Below are 19,336 nucleotides of genomic sequence, written 5' to 3' on the forward strand. Positions count from 1 at the left end.
TTGCAATTCCGTCAAAATGCGCTAAAACGGAGCCGTTCCAGACAGAGGTAAATACAGGCATATTCAGGCAGACAGTATGACAAAAATAAAGGATTTTTTGAACATTAACGCATGTAAACATGTTCTAGTAGAAACACAAAATCCAAGTATGAACCTGAAAATGAGCATAATATGGAACCTTTAATGCAAATCTTGCTAAGCAATAAGCTGTAGACAAGCTGAACAGCTGTCTGACACTATTTGAAAAAGAGTCCGATGACGTCAGATGAAGGACGCCTCCGCTTGATCTTACAGAACTGATCAGATCAAAGAATCAACTAGAAAATTACAAGAGAATGTTCTTGAGTTAGGACTTCATATTAGTGTATTTGTATTAAAATATTAGTGTTTATGTAAATGTAGTCAGTGATTGCAAACTACAAGGTTACCTCACATAAATCCCTGACCTGATGACACAGAGAGAGCAGGCCATCATCATCAGTCTGTTCAGAGGCACAAAGCCTGAACAGTACATTTCTCTATGATCCAATCTGGTAATTATGTTTGGTGAAATCTTTCCTTCTGCTTCAGTTCATTCCTGACTGTACAAAGTAAAATAATAACATGAGCCTTAATGCTGAACCGGACTCATTTTAAGACACTGAATCAACTGATGCTTCTGTTTGAGTCGTCTTGTTTGGGAATAATCTGGCTTCAGCAAACATGATTTGTAGTAAAGCAAGTAAGCTATAAACAGTTAAAAACGTGCCAATTATGAAATGAATTTGGTTCATCATTTGAAATAGGATGAGGTCACAGAATGTGCTGAGTGTGCAGCAAAAAGAAAAAAAGCACCAGCATATATTTAGGTCTCATAACATAATTGCCTGCATAGATGTTTGCTAATGTCTTTATATTTCTTTTACTGTCTGCAACACATTTAACTTTCAGGAAAGCCACATTGCTAGTGTTAAATGAAGGATTTGTAAAATCACAGTCAATTTAAGTCAATAAAACTAATGATCAACATAATCAAGGCAAGTGTGACAATATCCTGTGATGTGATTCCAGGTCTGTCCAGCCCCTCACCCTTGATGATAAATGACTCCATATCCACAGACATCCACCCTGTTAAAGTGTGAGTGTGCGCTACAAAGCGTGCGCTACAAGCGTGCGCTACAAGCGTGCGCTACAGGTGTTGTCCGAATGCTTCGAAGCTTGGTGGTGTCATGGAAATCAACCTCCAAATCAGTATTTGAATGCTTGTCTATTTATAGATATATATACACAGTATATACTGTATACAATACATTATATCTGTATCTATATATAAAATAATGTATAAATCCCAAACTAACCCATGAAATAAGGAATAATCCCTCAACATCAATCATTATTAATATTCAACATTAATTATTATTAGTTATTCTCAGACGGATATCACTGTTTGTTACGTGTAGAGGTCCGTGTTTCTACAGTAGTGTGGCAGCGGCACTGTCCTGAAGCTTTGAATACTTTTGAATATTTCTCACTGAAACTTCAAGTCCAAAAAATGGTATTTGGGAAGGCCCTAGTGCGCTACAAGTGTACGCTACAAGTGTACGCTACAAGTGAAATTATTCTTTAACCCATAGACCTTTTTATTATGTTATTTTACACAAACAACCTAAACTACCCTCTTCCACCCACAGGTATAACCCCTTCATGTTTCATTTCCACCTAGACCATAAATCAGAGTCTTGCTAGCTCGGAAATTAAGTTTCACCAGAATATAAATGTGAATTATGACAGTGAGTCAAGTATCACCACAAAGATCCCAAGACAATGTCTCTTTGACTCACACATGATGCACTGTATTCTGACACATAAAAAGGAGATAAAAACCTGTTGTTGAGTTGTACGAAGACGTCAACACCCCCCCACCACCATCTCCCCGTGTCTTCAATCTGCTTTGATCTGTGACAGTATGAACCAGGCTGACTTTGGGAGGGGTCGACTGGGGAAACCTCATGTAGTGAGCTTTGATGTCTCCGGCTTCATATTAAACAATAACAAAGAGCAGCCTGCATTAACTGCAGCCACTGCCCATTGTAAACCCTGATGGAAACTCTGTGTAATATGTGTGAGTGTCATTGCGGGGCAGGGCCATTATGTCACCCCAGTGTAAGCCAGCAGATGTGTTACTGCATACAGATGTTGCCATAGGTACACACAGACGCCTGCTCTCCATCGCAGCAGCAGCACTTCTTTCTATTTTTCATGAGCTCAGTTGGTTGCCAGGGTTTTTGTTTCCATGGCCATGCTGCAGTCTGATGCAACAAATCCCAGCCAGAACCCCCCTTGGGTGCCTTGGCGCGATACCAACCCAGAGAGAGCTACAGCGCTATAGGCTGGCACACTGACTGACTGACTGACTGACTGACTGACTGACTGACTGACATCACCAGCCACGGTGCCAGCTGAGCTAACACTATACGCGACCCCAACCTCCTTCCACAATCATTTACTGACTACGGTTCAGCGCAACACTTTGCACAGTTTCATACCATCAGTGATTCAGCTATTTACTCTTGATGGATCTGCAGGAATGTTTTGGACAGGAAATGTCTTCTAATGCTTGCATGGAGCCTGTATATGTGTGCGTGTTTGCTCCAGGGTCAGGGACTATAGTCCTTTGGGAAAACATGTCCTTGAAAGCCCTCTGCATATTTAAATGAGTGGGCAAAAGAGAAAAAAGTAGAAAGATTGGTGAATTTGACTGCTGTTTCTCTCTTTCTCAGAAAACAAATGAGTACGCAGCCTGAAGCAGAAGTAATGTGACAATAACTACGGTATCAACAATGAATATCATAAAAACTCAACTACTGAAGTGCAGAAGATGTATTGCTTGAAGACCAGAAGGGGAAAACAGCTATATTCTCGTCTGTGCCTATTCCCAGTAGTCTGACATATGTTAAAATTAGGGCTGTCAATCGATTGAAATATTTAATCGCGATGAATTGCACATTTATCTGTTCAAAATGTCCCTTAAATGGAAAGTATTTAATACTCTTATCAACATGGGAGTGGGCAAATATGCTGCTTTATGCAAATGTATGCATATATTTATTTTTGGAAATCAATTAACAACACAAAACAATGACAGATATTGTCCAGAAACCCTCACAGGTACTGCATTTAGCATAAAACAATATGCTCCAATCATAACATGGCAAACTGCAGCCCAACAGGCAACAACAGCTGTCAGTGTGTCAGTGTGCTGACTTGACTATGACTTGCCCCAAACTGCATGTGATTATCATAAAGTGGGCGTGTCCGTAAAGGGGAGACTCGTGGGTACCCATAGAACCCATTTTCACCCCTTTGAAAATGGCCATGCCAGTTTTCCTCGCCAAAATTTAGCGTACGTTTGGAGCGTTATTGAACCTCCTTTGCGGCAAGCTACTGTAACATGAGTGGTACTAATGGATTCCTTAGGTTTTTCTAGTTTTATAAGATGCCACTGTATTCACTCCAGCATTAAAACTGAGCCCACTAAACCAGGGGCTCGTCAGCTTTTTAAGAGGTTAATAAAAAATCGTAAGTTGCATTAATGCATTAAAGAAATTAGTGGCATTAAAATGAATTTGCGTTAACGCATTATCGTATTAACTTTGACAGCCTTTGTTAAAATTAATCTACAAAATTAAGTGTTTATTTACCAATAACAAATGTATTATTTCATAGTTCCTTGCCCTCGTGATAAGACAAACCTAAGGACAAAATGCAGTCTGTGACAAACAAATGAATGATTCTGGTCTGTAAATGCCTGTAAATGGCTCTTCATCATGTCTTAGTGGATGATGTAGCAGCTGACAGTGTCTGAGCAGCTGGCTGTCCTACCTGGGTTGTTGGCCTCTCCCTCAAGGACCTGCAGTTCGGTGCACTCGGCGAGGGAGTGCTCCAGACAGAGCTGCAGGAAGCGGGCCTGGGTCCGGCTCACCCTCTTCAGCAGGGACAGCAGAGCCACCGTCTGTTCACACTCATTCCACCCCTTGAACCAGCTGGCTAGCACACCCACCTGATCGCGAAACATCATGGTCTGCGATGCGGGGTGAAGGCTGGCTGACTGTGGTGGTGCCGGACTGGGCTGGGCTGAGAGGAGCGACCTCCCCAAAACTGATGGTTTGGGGTGAAACTGATGGGAGGATGACAGTGGTCTTATCGTTGATGTCAGTCAGTTGGTGAGGTTCAGCTGAAGCATTGGGATGCCATTCTTAGCTTTGCTGGCGGCAGGGATAGCAGTCACTGTTAGGCCTTCCGGTGCCAAAATGTGTTTTGCCTGCAGCCGGTGCTGGATATATTCCTGCTGGAGGGGGTTTTTGCTACGTCGTCTCCTGTCTGATAATCTCCCTTGGTGTGTGAGGGGGATGCCAGGCTCTCTTCTAGCTAGGCATTAGGTGATATGAGCTGCTCTCTGCTGCTTAGACGCTCCCAGAGGGATTGATATTCGATGAGTCAGCTTTCTTCCAGCACACGCTGTGTCACATCAGCTTCAGCCTCACTGGCATTTTTCTTCAGGGAATCCCTCTTAAGCCTGCAGGAGGATGTTAGAAGTTAGGGGAGGCATGAAAAACATATTTATAACAGAAAATGGGGGCTCTTTGTACACGCCTCTCCCTCTCTTTCATACATATGCAATGACTTTTACAGTGCACTAGAGAACACAGCCTCACTAGAAATGCGACAGTGTCCCTGTTGCTTCAGCTCTGCAGACTTTGTGCTGCTGCAATAGGGGGGGAAACAGCCTTCAAAGACTCATACATGGCTTTATAGGTCGCCTCTTGACCATCGCCTGTGCGCATAGGCCTGTGGCATTCACCGCCGAGACAAAAATAAATTATTTTCGTTTCTGGTATCCACCCATTCCTAAAAATACAGCTGTCGGTACTACTGGCGCTGCATCCCACAATGTTCCAAAGGAAGGACGCCGGGTTACCGACGGCGGCCGTTGGCAGGGCGGCGTACTGCTGGGACTTTAGCAGCGACTTCCCTCCGTTATTTTAATAACAGCTTAGTCTTCTTTGAAACCGAGAACTGGCTGCAGTAGTGAGCTTTCAGCCAGAAGAGAGTGCGCTAGGATCAGACTGTAGGAGCACACTGAGCGTTAGCCGCCGTCTAAAACTGTCACTTTGCTTCATCAGCACACAGAGAATGACCGTTGGGGTACACGTGTGTGTGTGTGTGTGTGTGTGTGAGAGCAGTTTGTAAAAAGAATAACCTTCTATCTACAACTTCCCATCAAAGAACCATGGAACTTTAACCGAAGTTAGCAAAGTTACACATCCAAACACCGTCAGCAGAAACATGAACTATGAATCCCCACTAACCCACTACTACTACAATAACCCACTAACCGTTAACACAGATGAACGAGCTCGTTACTGGTAAAAGATTGGATTTTTAACAACAAGTGTGGTTGTGATAGATAGCAGGTTAGGGTTTCTTTCTTTGATAAATACTGAAGCCGAAAGGGAGAGTGGACAAAACAACAAAATCTTTTTTTAGAAACTTCAGTTTGAATGTTGGAATTGTGCGAGAACCGGTGAACCGAGCTCGGTGCCTTCTCACCTCCTGGAGCAGTGTGCATCGCTGGCTTGGTCTCAGGACCGGTTGGGTCTGTCTCGGTAACCGGCGGCAGCTCAGCTTGTTCCGGGGAGCGGTGCCCTTCACATCCGGCTCTGTGGGATTTGCCATCTTGACTAACTTTTCCTCAGTCCTCTCCCAGCAGACGGGCTGCTTGGCTGCTCTGGTCTGGAATAAACTAAAGCAGCACGGTCAAGATGGACGGAAGCTGTGCATGATTCCGCTGAAAACTTTCAAATAAAGTACTGCAGTGCGGCGAAACCAAATCCTACAACATACTAACCCCTTTAAAGCTTCAGTAGGCAGAAAGTTTTTCGCATCATTGGGCAAAAATCCCATAATAACCTTTCAGCATATTGTAATTCAAGTGTTCTGAAAGAAAACTATACTTCTGCTCTCCTCATGGCTCTGTTTTCAGGCTTAGAAACATCTAGCCCACGTGACAAGAGACTTTGACCAATCGCAGTTCATTTCAGAGAGAGAGCGTTCCATTGGCTGTGCTCCAGCTGGTGGGCGGTGCTTGGTATTTCCTCGGCAGATCTCAACATGGCTGCCAGGTCACAAACTTTCTCATTTTACAGCTAAAACCGTGCACTACAAGATGATTCTGAGAACATCTGAGGAGAGAAATAGGCATTACAGAACAGAATATTGATTCATATTTGATCAGCGCTGCCTAGTTTGACCGTTTGATCGGAGTTTGCTAGTGATTGACAGCTGTTCAGAGACGGCAGACTCCAGCTCGGCTCTAATTGGTTGTTTTCCTCCGGTCTGTGAAATCTTGCAGATGCCATTAGGAACACCGGAGGTCACAGAGGCACATGATTTTTTCAGATTACCAGTCTCAGGCACTATTGTGATGATATAGTATAAAGTAACTTTTTTAATCATATTTGCTCCATTTCTACTCCCTGCTGCTTTAAAGGGACTATTTGTAACTTTCAGAAATGCTTCTTAACAGCGACACCTGTGGCCGTGAAATCAACGAAAGTCAGCGCGAGCTCCGCTTGCTCGCTCTAAATATACCTGAACGAGCATCGCTCAAAACAGTGAGGGCGACCACACGTCAGCTAAAACCACAATATCACTCTATATTTCAGCTGCTTGGCAGTAATGTTAGCTGACCAGACGAAGGTCTCTCCATGAACATGATTTAGATCTGATCTTAGTGTTGGCTTTTACTGCCTCAGCGCAGGCTGATGCAGCGGGGCTCTGCAACGCGTCTCCTGCTCTCTCCGCCTGCAACCGGAGAGAGCAGGGAGACACCGGCACCCGGTTGGTAACGAGACGATAACGTTACTAGCTGAGGAGCTCCGTCACTTCACAAGACACGGGAAACCTCTGTTGTGTCTGGAGGAGCTGCAGCATTTTTTTTTTCTGCACAAACGTCCCACTGTACATCACTAGATATTCTCAGAGCTAAACTAACTCTTCTGCAGTGTGGGAGTGAGCGCGCGTTCACGTCTAGAGGTGGAGCGAGCTGAGAACGCGCGCGCTCTCTGAGCGAAGGCAGGCAGGCAGAGTTGGAGAGGCAGCAGCAACACGCGAACGCGCATATGTGAGCGCGCATGTGTGGCGACCCGCTACATTTATACGCTTAAAAAAGTTACAAATAGTCCCTTTAAGTACAATTTTATTTCAAACAAATTATTCTACACTGTTGTAAAAGATGGAAGTACTTCTTCCACCACTGTAAATAATCTTAATCTCACTATTTTGGTGTTTATAGTTGTATGTAACCTCCAACACCGTTTGACAGATACCAACGGTTACTATTATTTGAAGGGAGGACCATGTCAACTTCCGGCTACTTTTGGCCGCCTTGATGTAGGGAGGCTCGCGCTGCTCGTTTCCACATGCTAATCATTAACAGCGGAGCATTACGTCAGGGGCTTGGCACAGCAGACGAGGAAGCACCAAAATAGAGAGAGAGAGAGAGAGAGAGAGAGAGAGAGAGATGTATTATTGATTTCACAGCTATAGTAAGGCCTACTAGCTTCTTTATGGCTTGTAATTTTAACATTTAAAAAACATATGATGAGTTTCAGTGATGGGGGTCAGTAGCCTAGGCCAAGCTTTTTCATGTCACAGACCCCTAAACTGACACAACTAGACCCTGGACCCCCCATTTGATAAGATTTTGATCTAGGCCCTAGATCAAAATCTTATCAAATGGGTGTCACACAACTAGACCCTGGACCCCCATTTGATAAGATTTTGATCTAGGCCCTAGATCAAAATCTTATCAAATGGGGGTCCAGGGTCTAGTTGTGTCAGTTACACATTTAACAGCAAAAGTCATATCAGATGGGGGACCCTAGATTCTAGGGTCCCCCATCTGATATGACTTTTGCTGTTAAATGTTTTATTATAGAAAGTGAATTAAACCCATGACCAAAATAGTCCAAACATTCTGTCAGTGGTGTGTTCTAAATTATTTGGCTTTTTTTGCTGGGGACTCCCTGGAACCCCCAAAAAGGACCCCTGATGGTCCCCGGACCCCCAATTTGAGAACCACTGACCTAGGCTACATTTATTCAAGTAGTGTACTTAAGTACAATGTTGCCGCTTTACTTAAGTATTTCCATTTTATGCTACTTTCTACTCCGACTACTCCACTACATTTATTTTTAAAGCTTTAGGTTACTAGTTTCTTTTCAGATTTTAGATTATTATTTATTAATATAAAATATAAATTAAAAAAAGAATGATGATCTATTATTATAGATTAACCCTCATCCTACCAACATATTTAACATAAAATGACTACCGACTGGGGTTCCCTGGGGACCCCAAGAATAACCTACTGTAAAAACAACCATCGTAGCAAAATCTTAACCTATTTCTTCTCAAACATTATTAGTTTATGTAATTAATTTCATCTGAAGAAAAAAAACACACATTATTATTATTTTAGGAAGGTTACAGTTAATTTGCATATTGTATGAAATAACAATAGACAGAGCACATGACGAGATCTGTATAGTGTCTCCTTCACAGTGACTGACTGAGTGCCCCTGTACCCCCTGATAGTGTCCCCTTCTTTAAATTAGGACCCATTTGATCTATCTATTCTATAAAACAGAAACAAGAAAACAATGATATGACATCATTAGGAACAAATTGTTTGACAAAGTCATGAAAAAATAGAATGATAGAAATAAAGTGCGTATGAGATATGACAACAAGTATAAATGGGGGTCTGAGGGGACCCCCGTTGGTAGATGAGGGTTAAGCTAGCCAGAAGTAGGCTTTATAAAGTAATTCAAATGAGCTCCAGCTTTACCTACATCCATATTAAAGAAATGAACACATTAATGCATCAATAATTATAATTCATAAATATGACCATTCTGCATAATGAGCATGTTTACTCTTCGTACTTAATATATTTTGATACAAATAATTTTGTGCTTTTACTCAAGTCAAATTCTGAATGCAGGACTTTTACTTGTGAGTAGGCCCAACATTTTAAACTACTAAAATCACACTGTTTCCTCCACGACCCAACCGCGGATAAGCGGTTGAAGATGAGGTGGGTTTGTTTTAATATCACACTGTAAAATACTCCACTACAAGTAGGGCTAGTAGTAGTGGTAGGTAGGCTAGTAGTAGTAGTAATAGTAGTAGTAGTAGTAGTAGGCTAGTAGTAGTAGTAGTAGTAGTCTGTTCGTCTGCTTCGCCTCGCAATTCATCAACTTCTAGAAGAACTTGGCTTTTTATGTCTGTTTTGACGATATGGACTTTATTTTCATCCTTTCTATTCTCTTCTTGTCCCACATCTCCCGAGTTTCTTAATGCCTCATAAATTGTCTCCAGAGTTGTGGTCCGGTTGTGTTAGTCAACTGTGAAAAACAGTTTGCTAGTTTGTAAAAGTAAATTGCAAAGAAGTACACAAACTTGCGGCCAATTTTCTTCTTCTTTTTTTTAGTAGCAGTAGTAGTAGTAGTAGTAGGCTAGTAGTAGTAGTAGTAGGCTAGTAGTAGTAGTAGTAGTAGTAATAGCAGTAGGCTAGTAGTAGTAGGCTAGTAGTAGTAGTAGTAGGCTAGTAGTAGTAGTAGCAGTAGTAGTAGTAGGCTAGTAGTAGTAGTAGTAGTAGTAGGCTAGTAGCAGTAGTAGGCTAGTAGTAGTAGTAGGCTAGTAGTAGTAGTAGTAGTAGCAGTAGGCTAGTAGTAGTAGGCTAGTAGTAGTAGTAGTAGGCTAGTAGTAGTAGGCTAGTAGTAGTAGTAGTAGTAGTAGTAGTAGTAATAGTAGGCTAGTAGTAGTAGTAGTAGTAGGCTAGTAGTAGTGGTAGTAGTAGTAGTAGGCTAATAGTAGTAGTAGTAGTAGTAGTAGTAGGCTAGTAGTAGTAGTAGTAATAGTAGGCTAAGTAGTAGAAGTAGTTGTAGTAGAAGGCTAGTAGTAGCAGTAGTAGTAGGCTAGTAGTAGTAGTAGTAGTAGTAGTACTAGTAGGCTAGTAGTAGTAGTAGTAGTAGTACTAGTAGGCTAGTAGTAGTAGTAGTAGTAGTAGGCTAGTAGTAGTAGTAGTAGTAGTAGTAGTCCTAGTAGTAGTAGTAGTAGTAGCAGTAGGCTAGTAGTAGTAGGCTAGTAGTGGAAGTAGTAGTCAAGTAGTAGTAGTAGTAGTAGTAGTAGTACTAGTAGGCTAGTAGTAGTAGTAGTAGTAGTAGTCTAGTAGTAGTAGTAGTAGTAGTAGTAGTAGTAGTAGTCTAGTGGTAGTAGTAGTAGAAGTCTAGTAGTAGTAGTAGTAGTACTAGTAGGCTAGTAGTTGTGTAGTAGTAGAAGTCTAGTAGTAGTAGTAGTAGTAGTAGTAGTAGTAGTAGTAGGCTAGTAGTAGTAGTAGTAGTAGTAGTAGTAGGCTAGTAGAAGTACTAGTAGTAGTAGTAGTAGTAATAGTAGTAGTAGGCTAGTAGTAGTAGTCCTGCATTCCAAACCCTACTTACTGTAAATGTAACCCACCCAAAATTTTCATCAACATTATCATCATAATGTGACATGTAGCATAATTATACAAGCTCACTTGAATTTAAGTTTGGAAGAAATGTGTTAAGTGTTAAATTGTAAATTTATAATTCTGAGTTTTCTATTTCACTGCCTAATCAGACACAGATAGTCCATGGCTAAGCCACTTTGTTTTACTGGAGTTCATTTTCAACATTTTGCAGCAGTTGGCAACGCTGGGTGGTAATGACCTGTAGGTGGCAGCTGCGCAGCGCGGGTGTGTCATCTTTTCGCTGCTTGCTGTATAGGGAGAAGACGAGAAGTTAGCTCTCTGTAAGAAAAGGAACATAAGATCCAGGGGCCTCATGTATAAACGGAGCGCACGTACTAAAAATGTTGCGTACGTTGTATTTCACGCTCACGCCGGGATGTATAAAAATCAACGTGACGTGAGAATGTGCGGACCGTGCCGCAAAACTCTAGACCAGTCGTGAGAATGTGCGGGCCATCCTCCAAACTCTGTCATCTGGCAGTGTCAAACTACAACGTACTGAAACTCGCTAAATGTGTAACATATTTTTTCCACTCAACTTACTGAGCTTTATTTATGATGTGGGATCAAAAAAAAACAACACATATTTTTTAACTAGTTTGCGCATAATGTTTAACATCACAAAGGCACAACAAAGACACATTTAAACTAATTTTCCCAGAGATGACATGCCTTAACCACTGTGCCACAAACCAAATCGATTGCTGCACAATGTGGCAAACCACCGTGGTGAGCCTGTGTCCGGTGAGTGTGTGTGTGTTGTCTTTCAATGTATGAAATTTATGCTAACTGTTGTTGCATACTATTAGTTAAGATATTAAAAAGTTCTGTGGCCAGTTGTTTAATGATTTTACCTTGGTTAAGTTTGGTTTTTAGCTCACATGTATGAAGGTGTAATGTGTTTGAGTCCAGTCTGTTTGTAACTAAGAGCCGCTGTGTTTTTTTTTCTTTTTCACTGCTCGCTGTAAAGGTAGAAGACGATAAGTTAGCTCTCTGGAAGAAAAGGAAAATAAGATCCAGACCTGGGGATTTTCCAACGTGGTGTCTGAAACCTGTTATCTGTAGAAATAGGCCGGACTGTGAGAGAGGTTGGTGGTGACCTGGGGCTTCATGTATAAAAGACTGCGCAGCTTTCACACTGGAAGATGGCGTACTCACAAAATTGGAAAGTACATACGCACAGAAATTTTCACCATGTATAAAACCTTTCCTTTATACATCCCAATTGACGGGAAATTGAGCGCAGCTGCACATGCCACTTGGTCTGCCTTGTCTCCTCCCATTAATAACTATGCAAATTACTATGAAAACGCACCATGCTGTCACTTATTGTCCAAATAACAACGGCAAATCACGCTGGAAAAGGAACAAAAAAGAAGAATTTCACAGAGTGTGAAATTGAAGTGTTTGTTACTGAGGTGGAAGCTAGAAAACATATTTTATTTGATGGTCTTTCATCAGGAACCAGTAACAAACACAACGTGTCTCCACAGCAGCTGACCTTGCTCTCCGAAGGCTTCCGAAGGCGCACGGTCAGCTGCGCCCCGTGCCTCGACTGCTGAGGGGCGCCGGTCTGGCCGCGTCCTCACTAAATATATACTATACGCTGTGCTGGAGTCACAGAGAGAGATTGTCAATACAATGAAAGGATATATATAGATATATCTATATATATCTATATGCAACGAATTAAAAAGGATGAATGACATTCTTGGTGGATAAGTCATATATTAAAAGAACTTGTTGAAAAAATAAATGTTTGTCTCAACTCACCTCGTTGCTTTACATTTTGTGTATCTCATCTAAACGGCGCCGTATAGCTGCTGCATTTGGCTCATTGTTAGGTGTGCCAGGGTCTGGTTCATCCATGTCATCTCGGGGAAATTAGTATTAAATGTGTTTTTGTTGTGCCTTTGTGATGTTAAACATTATGTGCAAATCCCACATCATAAATAAAGCTCAGTAAGTTGAGTGGAAAAATTATTTTTACACATTTAGCGAGTTTCAGTACGTTGTAGTTTTGACACTGCCAGATGACAGAGTTTGGAGGACGGCCTGCACATTTTCACGACTGGTCTAGAGTTTGCGGCACGGTCCGCACATTCTCACGTCACGTTGATTTTTATACATCCCGGCGTGAGCGTGAAACACAGCGTACGCAACATTTTAGTACGTGCGCACCGTTATACATGAGGCCCCTGGTGGTGTGAAGGAGGAGCGGAGCGTTTCCACTCTACATAGATTTGTACAGCCAGGAGCGACCGTGGCTGGTGGATTGCAGATCTGGATTCTGGACTCCAGGCCTGAGCGGGACTTGGCTTTCATTCCTACTATTACACCAGTAAGATCCTACCATGATTTGGGATTGGGAAGACCACCTCTAAAATGACTTTTGGACTGAGTTAAAATAAGGACTGTAGTTGTGCAGAACTAAATTAAGAGACTAAAGCTGTAGCAAAACTTCAACATTTTCTGGACAGATTTTTAATTTTAATTTTATTTATTCATTTGTTATTTTTTTCATTCTGAGTTAATGTGAGGGTTGATTGTTGAAAGTTTCAATAACATTGGTACAGAAAAAGAGGTATTGTGTGTTTATGTATTATTTCTCTGAGTGAAGTCAATCATTATCTACAGCCAAAGACCAATTACATATTCAGTGTAATACATTGTCTTTATCCTCGAACCCAGATATCACTTTAGGATTAACTGTGGTAATCCCAGACCTTGAGATTTATTTTTTTTAGTTATTGTTAGAGACATATTTAGACTTGGTTACATAAGTAAAATAAGTATTATCAGCACACTGACACACTGACAGCTGTTGTTGCCTGTTGGGCTGCAGTTTGCATGTTATGATTTGAGCATATTTTTATGTTAAATGCAGTACCTGTGAGGGTTTCTGGACAATATCTGTCATTGTTTTGTGTTGTTAATTGATTTTACAATAATAAATATATACATACATTTGCATAAAGCAGCATATTTGTCCACTCCCATGTTGATAAGAGGATTAAATACCTGACAAATCTCCCTTTTAAGGTACATTTTGAACAGATAAAAATGTGTGATTAATTTGTGATTAATCGTGATTTACTATGGACAATCATGCAATTAATCGCAATTAAATATTTGAATCAATTGACAGCCCTAATTGGATGTGAATGTTTGTGATAAACTGAAGGATGAAGTGTTCCTTTATGTGTTGAGAAAATCCTCCTCCTTCTGAAGCTAATAAAGTCTTTAACAAGACTCGGTCAAAACTGGAGTATATGTCTGGACCGTATATGGTCAGCATGTGAATTTGTGGCTAAATTGTTACACAAATAGTCAGTGGTCATGTCTATAATGTTTTGTGAACAGTTTTTTCCACTTATATCTTAATGTTTGATTGAAAGACAACTTATAATGAAGCAAATGACATTCAGGTTATATAAATGGTAACATTTACTAGTCAGTTTATTATACATTTTATACAAGGTGAAAAGGTATTAGCATGACATACAGCATGCAAGGTTAAAAGTATTTCCAGTTTTTTATTAAAGCATGTGTATCAAAAGCATTCATCTATATAAGTGGTGTATAACAATATATACATACTTCGCGAAAGTTTATCAGCGTAGAGATTCTCCCGCTGTCATCACTGACGTTGCTGCTTCCGTATTTTATTCCTAGATGGAGTGTTGATGGAGCAGCTACAATGTTAGCAATAGCCTGGCACTGATCGATCCAAACTCCATTCAGAAAACAAGCATTTTAAAAGGAGTTTGCTTGTCATGTTGCAGACAGACCTGACGAAGCATGAATTCAGGACTTTTAATAATCGACATTCATAACGTCGTTGTTTCGGCATCATTTGATCCGTTTATTGCAATCAAATCACAGCACAGTCTGTTTATTTTGGGTTCATACCGCAGTAGCGATGTGTGGCTGATAGATACAGTCAGTTTCAATGGTGTATGTGAATATAGCTCACTGCCGGGTGACGTTATGAACCCAGAGATGACAGCGTTTGGTTTTTTGACATATCTGGGACTTCCACAACATGTACAAAGCAGCAACAGTGGTTATTTCTTCCATGGTTGATGGAGGAAATGAATGACAATACAAAGCAACAACATAACGTAACTTAAACGACATAAACAATAGCATATGCACAACAACAACACGATGTAATGATACATTGAACCACTGACACGCTCCCCAGAAAACATAAACACATAACTGTTCTCCGCCTTTTTCATTTTGAAAGAGCAACGACCAATGAGGAAACTCCAACAGTCGGCCGTCCAACTTTACGTAACTTCATCACTCAGTCACTCAGTCACTCAGTCAGTCAGTCAGTCAGTCAGACACTCAGTCAGTCACTCAGTCCGACAGTCACTCAGTCACTCAGTCAGTCACTCAGTCAGTCAGTCACTCAGTCACTCAGTCAGTCAGTCACTCAGTCAGTCACTCAGTCAGACAGTCACTCAGTCACTCAGTCACTCAGTCAGTCAGTCACTCAGTCAGTCACTCAGTCAGTCACTCAGTCAGTCAGTCACTCAGTCAGTCAGTCACTCAGTCAGACAGTCAGTCAGTCAGACAGTCTGTCAGTCACTCAGTCAGACAGTCAGTCACTCAGTCAGACAGACAGTCTCTCAGTCAGTCAGTCAGTCAGTCAGTCAGACAGTCACTCAGTCACTCAGTCAGTCAGTCACTCAGTCAGTCAGTCAGTCAGTCAGTCAGTCACTCACTCAGTCAGTCAGTCAGACAGTCACTCAGTCTGTCAGTCACTCACTCACTCAGTCAGTCAGTCAGTCAGTCAGTCACTCAGTCAATCAGTCAATCAGTCAGTCAGTCACTCACTCACTCAGTCAGTCAGTCAGTCAGACAGACACAGTCACAGTCACAGTCAGTTACTCACTCAGTCACCTCAGTCAGTCACTCAGTCAGTCACTCACTCACTCAGTCAGTCAGTCAGTCACTTAGTCACTCAGTCACTCAGTCACTCAGTCAGACAGACAGTCACTCAGTCTGTCAGTCACTCAGTCAGTCAGTCAGTCAGTCAATCAGTCAATCAGTCAGTCAGTCAGTCAGTCAGTCAGTCAGTCAGTCACTCAGTCAGTCAGTCAGTCAGTCAATCAGTCAATCAGTCAGTCAGTCAGTCAGTCAGTCAGTCAGTCAGTCACTCAGTCAGTCAGTCAGTCTGTCAGTCACTCAGTCTGTCAGTCACTCACTCAGTCAGTCAGTCAGTCAGTCAGTCAGTCAGACAGTCAGTCAGTCAGTCACTCAGTCACTCAGTCACTCACTCAGTCAGTCAGTCACTCAGTCAGTCAGTCAGTCACTCAGTCACTCAGTCAGTCAGTCACTCAGTCAGTCAGACAGTCACTCAGTCAGTCAGTCAGTCACTCAGTCACTCAGTCAGTCAGTCAGTCACTCAGTCAGTCAGTCAGTCAGTCAGTCTGTCAGTCCACTCAGTCTGTCAGTCACTCAGTCACTCAGTCACTCAGGCTGTTTTCGAAACCGCATACTGCATACTACTCAGGAGCGCAGTATGCAGTATACAGTACATACTGCATACTGCGTTCCTGAGTAGTATGCAGTATGTGACAGTTAAAGTGATGTATTTAGCAGTATGCTAGACGAGGCCTAAGCCTTTAAACCAGCTCTTAAAGCACAGGACAAAAAAAAACAAACTTTTACCACTATTACAATATTATCAAAAAATACAACTTTGATTTTGTTGTTTATGTTATGCTTGTTTACTTTATAAGATACTGCAGGTTTAAACTATTTATTCTAACACTTCATAATGAAGTCTGACAAACAGGATCATCAATGAAGCGACGGGAAATATAAAATATTGATCCACAACGTTTACTTTACTCAAACTGCTTTTTCAGTTACAGCAAAAAAAAAAGTGGACTGATCTCCCTCCAGATATTAGAGAAAATGCTAAAAAGTGTCATGTTGTCTCATCAGGAATCTCTCTGCCCCGTCAGAAGCTGCTCTTTCTCTCGCCACTCTGCTGCTCTGCAGCCGCTCTGTGAGCGTCACTGACCGGCTCTCCAGCGAGCTACGCCCGCGGGCGATTGTGGAGCTTTTTAACTCGAAAAAAGGCAAATAAACACAGGTTCCTGTTCATTTATAATGGAACATCTGTGATGTTATATTTAAACAAACTATCCGTCAACAAGGAAATAAAAGCCTCTTGTCTACGAGACCGGAGTGAGCTCCAGCAGCTCATAGCAGTCTGTGAGCGTGACTACCCGGCTTGCTGGCAGCGACCGGGCAGGCAATAGCTGGCTGTCACGGTATTTTGTGGAGCTTCTAAACTCCGACAACGGTGGAACAAATGTTCGATTCGCCATCTAACATCGTAAAACTGCCGATATTAATAATCTACACAGTTGATTTCTCGCCTCAAAAACTTTCAGAAGTGAATTTAGTGTTGAAATGGCTACAAAAAACGTAAAAAACGAGCAGCTTTTGGCTGCTGTTTTTTGTACCCGTAGCCTGTACTGTTCCAGCACTTTGCATTGTGGGATACAGTAGGCGAGATAGACTGATCCGATCCGGGTATTTTTGGCATACTGGAGATTTTGCTTTTGTTCGCATACTGCATACTACATACTACATTTTGGCCAAATCAGTACGTACTACTAGTATAGTACGCGGTTTCGAATACAGCCTGTCAGTCAGTCAGTCAGTCAGTCAGACAGACAGTCCCTCAGTCAGTCAGTCAGACAGTCCCTCAGTCAGTCAGTCAGACAGTCCCTCAGTCACTCACTCAGTCACTCAGTCACTCAGTCAGTCACAGACTTTTGTGTTTGTAGGGCTAGCCCTCTGCGGTCAAGCCAAAAAGCCTCTTGAATCAGCTGGAAAATGTATCGTCACAAAGCTGAAACGGGCTGTTTTTCTGACTTTTTAGAGATATATGGTTCTCACAGGACAGCGAGGCTACAAACATATGATGATTTTATAGACCATGTTGCATTGCTGTGTATAGATTAAACTAGCCAACAGTATATAAATGATTTATAATGCTACACATTAAAGCAGCAGTAACATTAATCCAAAAACAGTATATATAATAGTAAAACACTGACAAGGAACAATTTACTGCACAATGAGTATGAGTTTTATGACAGACATCCATATATATGTATATATATGTATATGTATATATATACGTATATATATATATGTATATTTATATATATATGTATATATGTATATGTATATGTATATGTATATATATATATGTATATATATATGTATATGTATATATATACATGTATATGTATATATACATGTATATATATATGTATATGTATATTTATATGTATATATATATGTATATATGTATATTTACATATATATGTATATATATATATGTATATATATATGTATATATGTATATTTATATATATATATATATGTATATGTATATATGTATATATGTATATATGTATATGTATATATATATATATATATATATATGTATATTGAGCAGAAATCAGAATCAGGATGCTGAGTTCCCCTAAACTTTAAATCAAGACTGAGGAGGGAAGTGCTGAGGATGGGTGTGCACTATTTTCTGCCACAGTGTCTTTGTTGAAATTGACCACTAGAGGGCGCCAAAGTCGTAAAGTTTAACATTTTACACACACTGACTTTAATGACGAAAAATTTACTATTTTTGTTTTTTAAACTGATCAAAATGTAACAAAAAAACAATCCCTGTTGCTGTGATATTATGCACTGATATTGTGTTTTGAGTGTTTTACAGGTTCAAACTGCAGTTAGGACACAGTATGTTGAGTGTTTATTTCACCTCACTGGATGTCTCACAAGGTAACGTGAGTATAAATGTTGTTATTTAAGTGTTGAAGATAAACCACTTGAAACATGATATAGACACAAACAGTTTTAGAGTTTTTGTTTGAACAGCCTCTTCAGTTTCTAGAGTTGAACTCACTCTTTTACAGGAGGAAGCAGATTGAAAACCAGGTGATGGTAAATGAAATACATGGATGTGATGTTATAAAACTGTAAAGCTGGAGCTGCTGAGTCCTGCCTCTTGTCAGACATCCAGATCATGATTAGCTCCACCTCTCTACTGTTCAGGCTGGGCTCAGGGCCAGATTAACCGAGTAATTGGCCCCGTGACCAAAATAAAACGAGCTGTGGGCCCCTTTTTAAAGTTTCTTCTTGAAGCTAGTTTGGTCTTCTTCCAATTGTGATTTTCAAAATGTTCCAGAGTGCCTCTCAGAGCGCTCCAGAGTCCTGAGCTTATTGCATCCAGCTGCTGGGGCATCGAGCATTGACCTTCAGTCAGCAAGGTTAAAGGTGACATCATTCCCTTCTTCTCAGTTAAAGGACTGGTTCACTATTTTCAACATAAACACAAACAGGAAGCTCCTCACTTACTGAAGAACGAAGCTCATTAACTCTGTAGAGATGCGTGCAGCTCAGTACTCAGATCTTTTGTTTAAGTAAAATTAGCAATACTTGTGACTTTATAATCTCAGAGAATATAATTTTTTTTCTCGCAAATTTATGACTTTATACTCCCAAAGAATATTACATTTCTTTCTCGTAAATTTCAGTTTTTTTCTCTCATAATTTTACTACTTTAATTTCAGAAAATATTAAAAAAAAATTCTAGTAAATTTGTGTTTTTTTCTCGTAATTTTACTGCTTTAATTTCAGAAAATATACAAGTTATTTTCTCTTAAATTTCAGTTTCTTTCTTGC

General features: G+C 40.8%; 1 protein-coding gene across 1 annotated transcript in view; it reads right to left on the reverse strand.

Moving 5' to 3' along the window:
• The window catches only part of samd4a (sterile alpha motif domain containing 4A), a 102,561-nt gene extending 96,628 nt beyond the window's left edge, over positions 1-5,933 (reverse strand). The window contains 2 exon segments of the mRNA XM_037794301.1: positions 3,862-4,555; positions 5,590-5,933. Coding sequence (XP_037650229.1) covers positions 3,862-4,057 — 196 coding nt within the window. The 5' untranslated portion in view covers positions 4,058-4,555; positions 5,590-5,933.
• Positions 5,934-19,336: the final 13,403 nt, after the last annotated feature.

The sequence above is a fragment of the Sebastes umbrosus genome, chromosome 2 (genome assembly GCF_015220745.1).
Source record: "Sebastes umbrosus isolate fSebUmb1 chromosome 2, fSebUmb1.pri, whole genome shotgun sequence".
NCBI lineage: Eukaryota > Metazoa > Chordata > Actinopteri > Perciformes > Sebastidae > Sebastes > Sebastes umbrosus.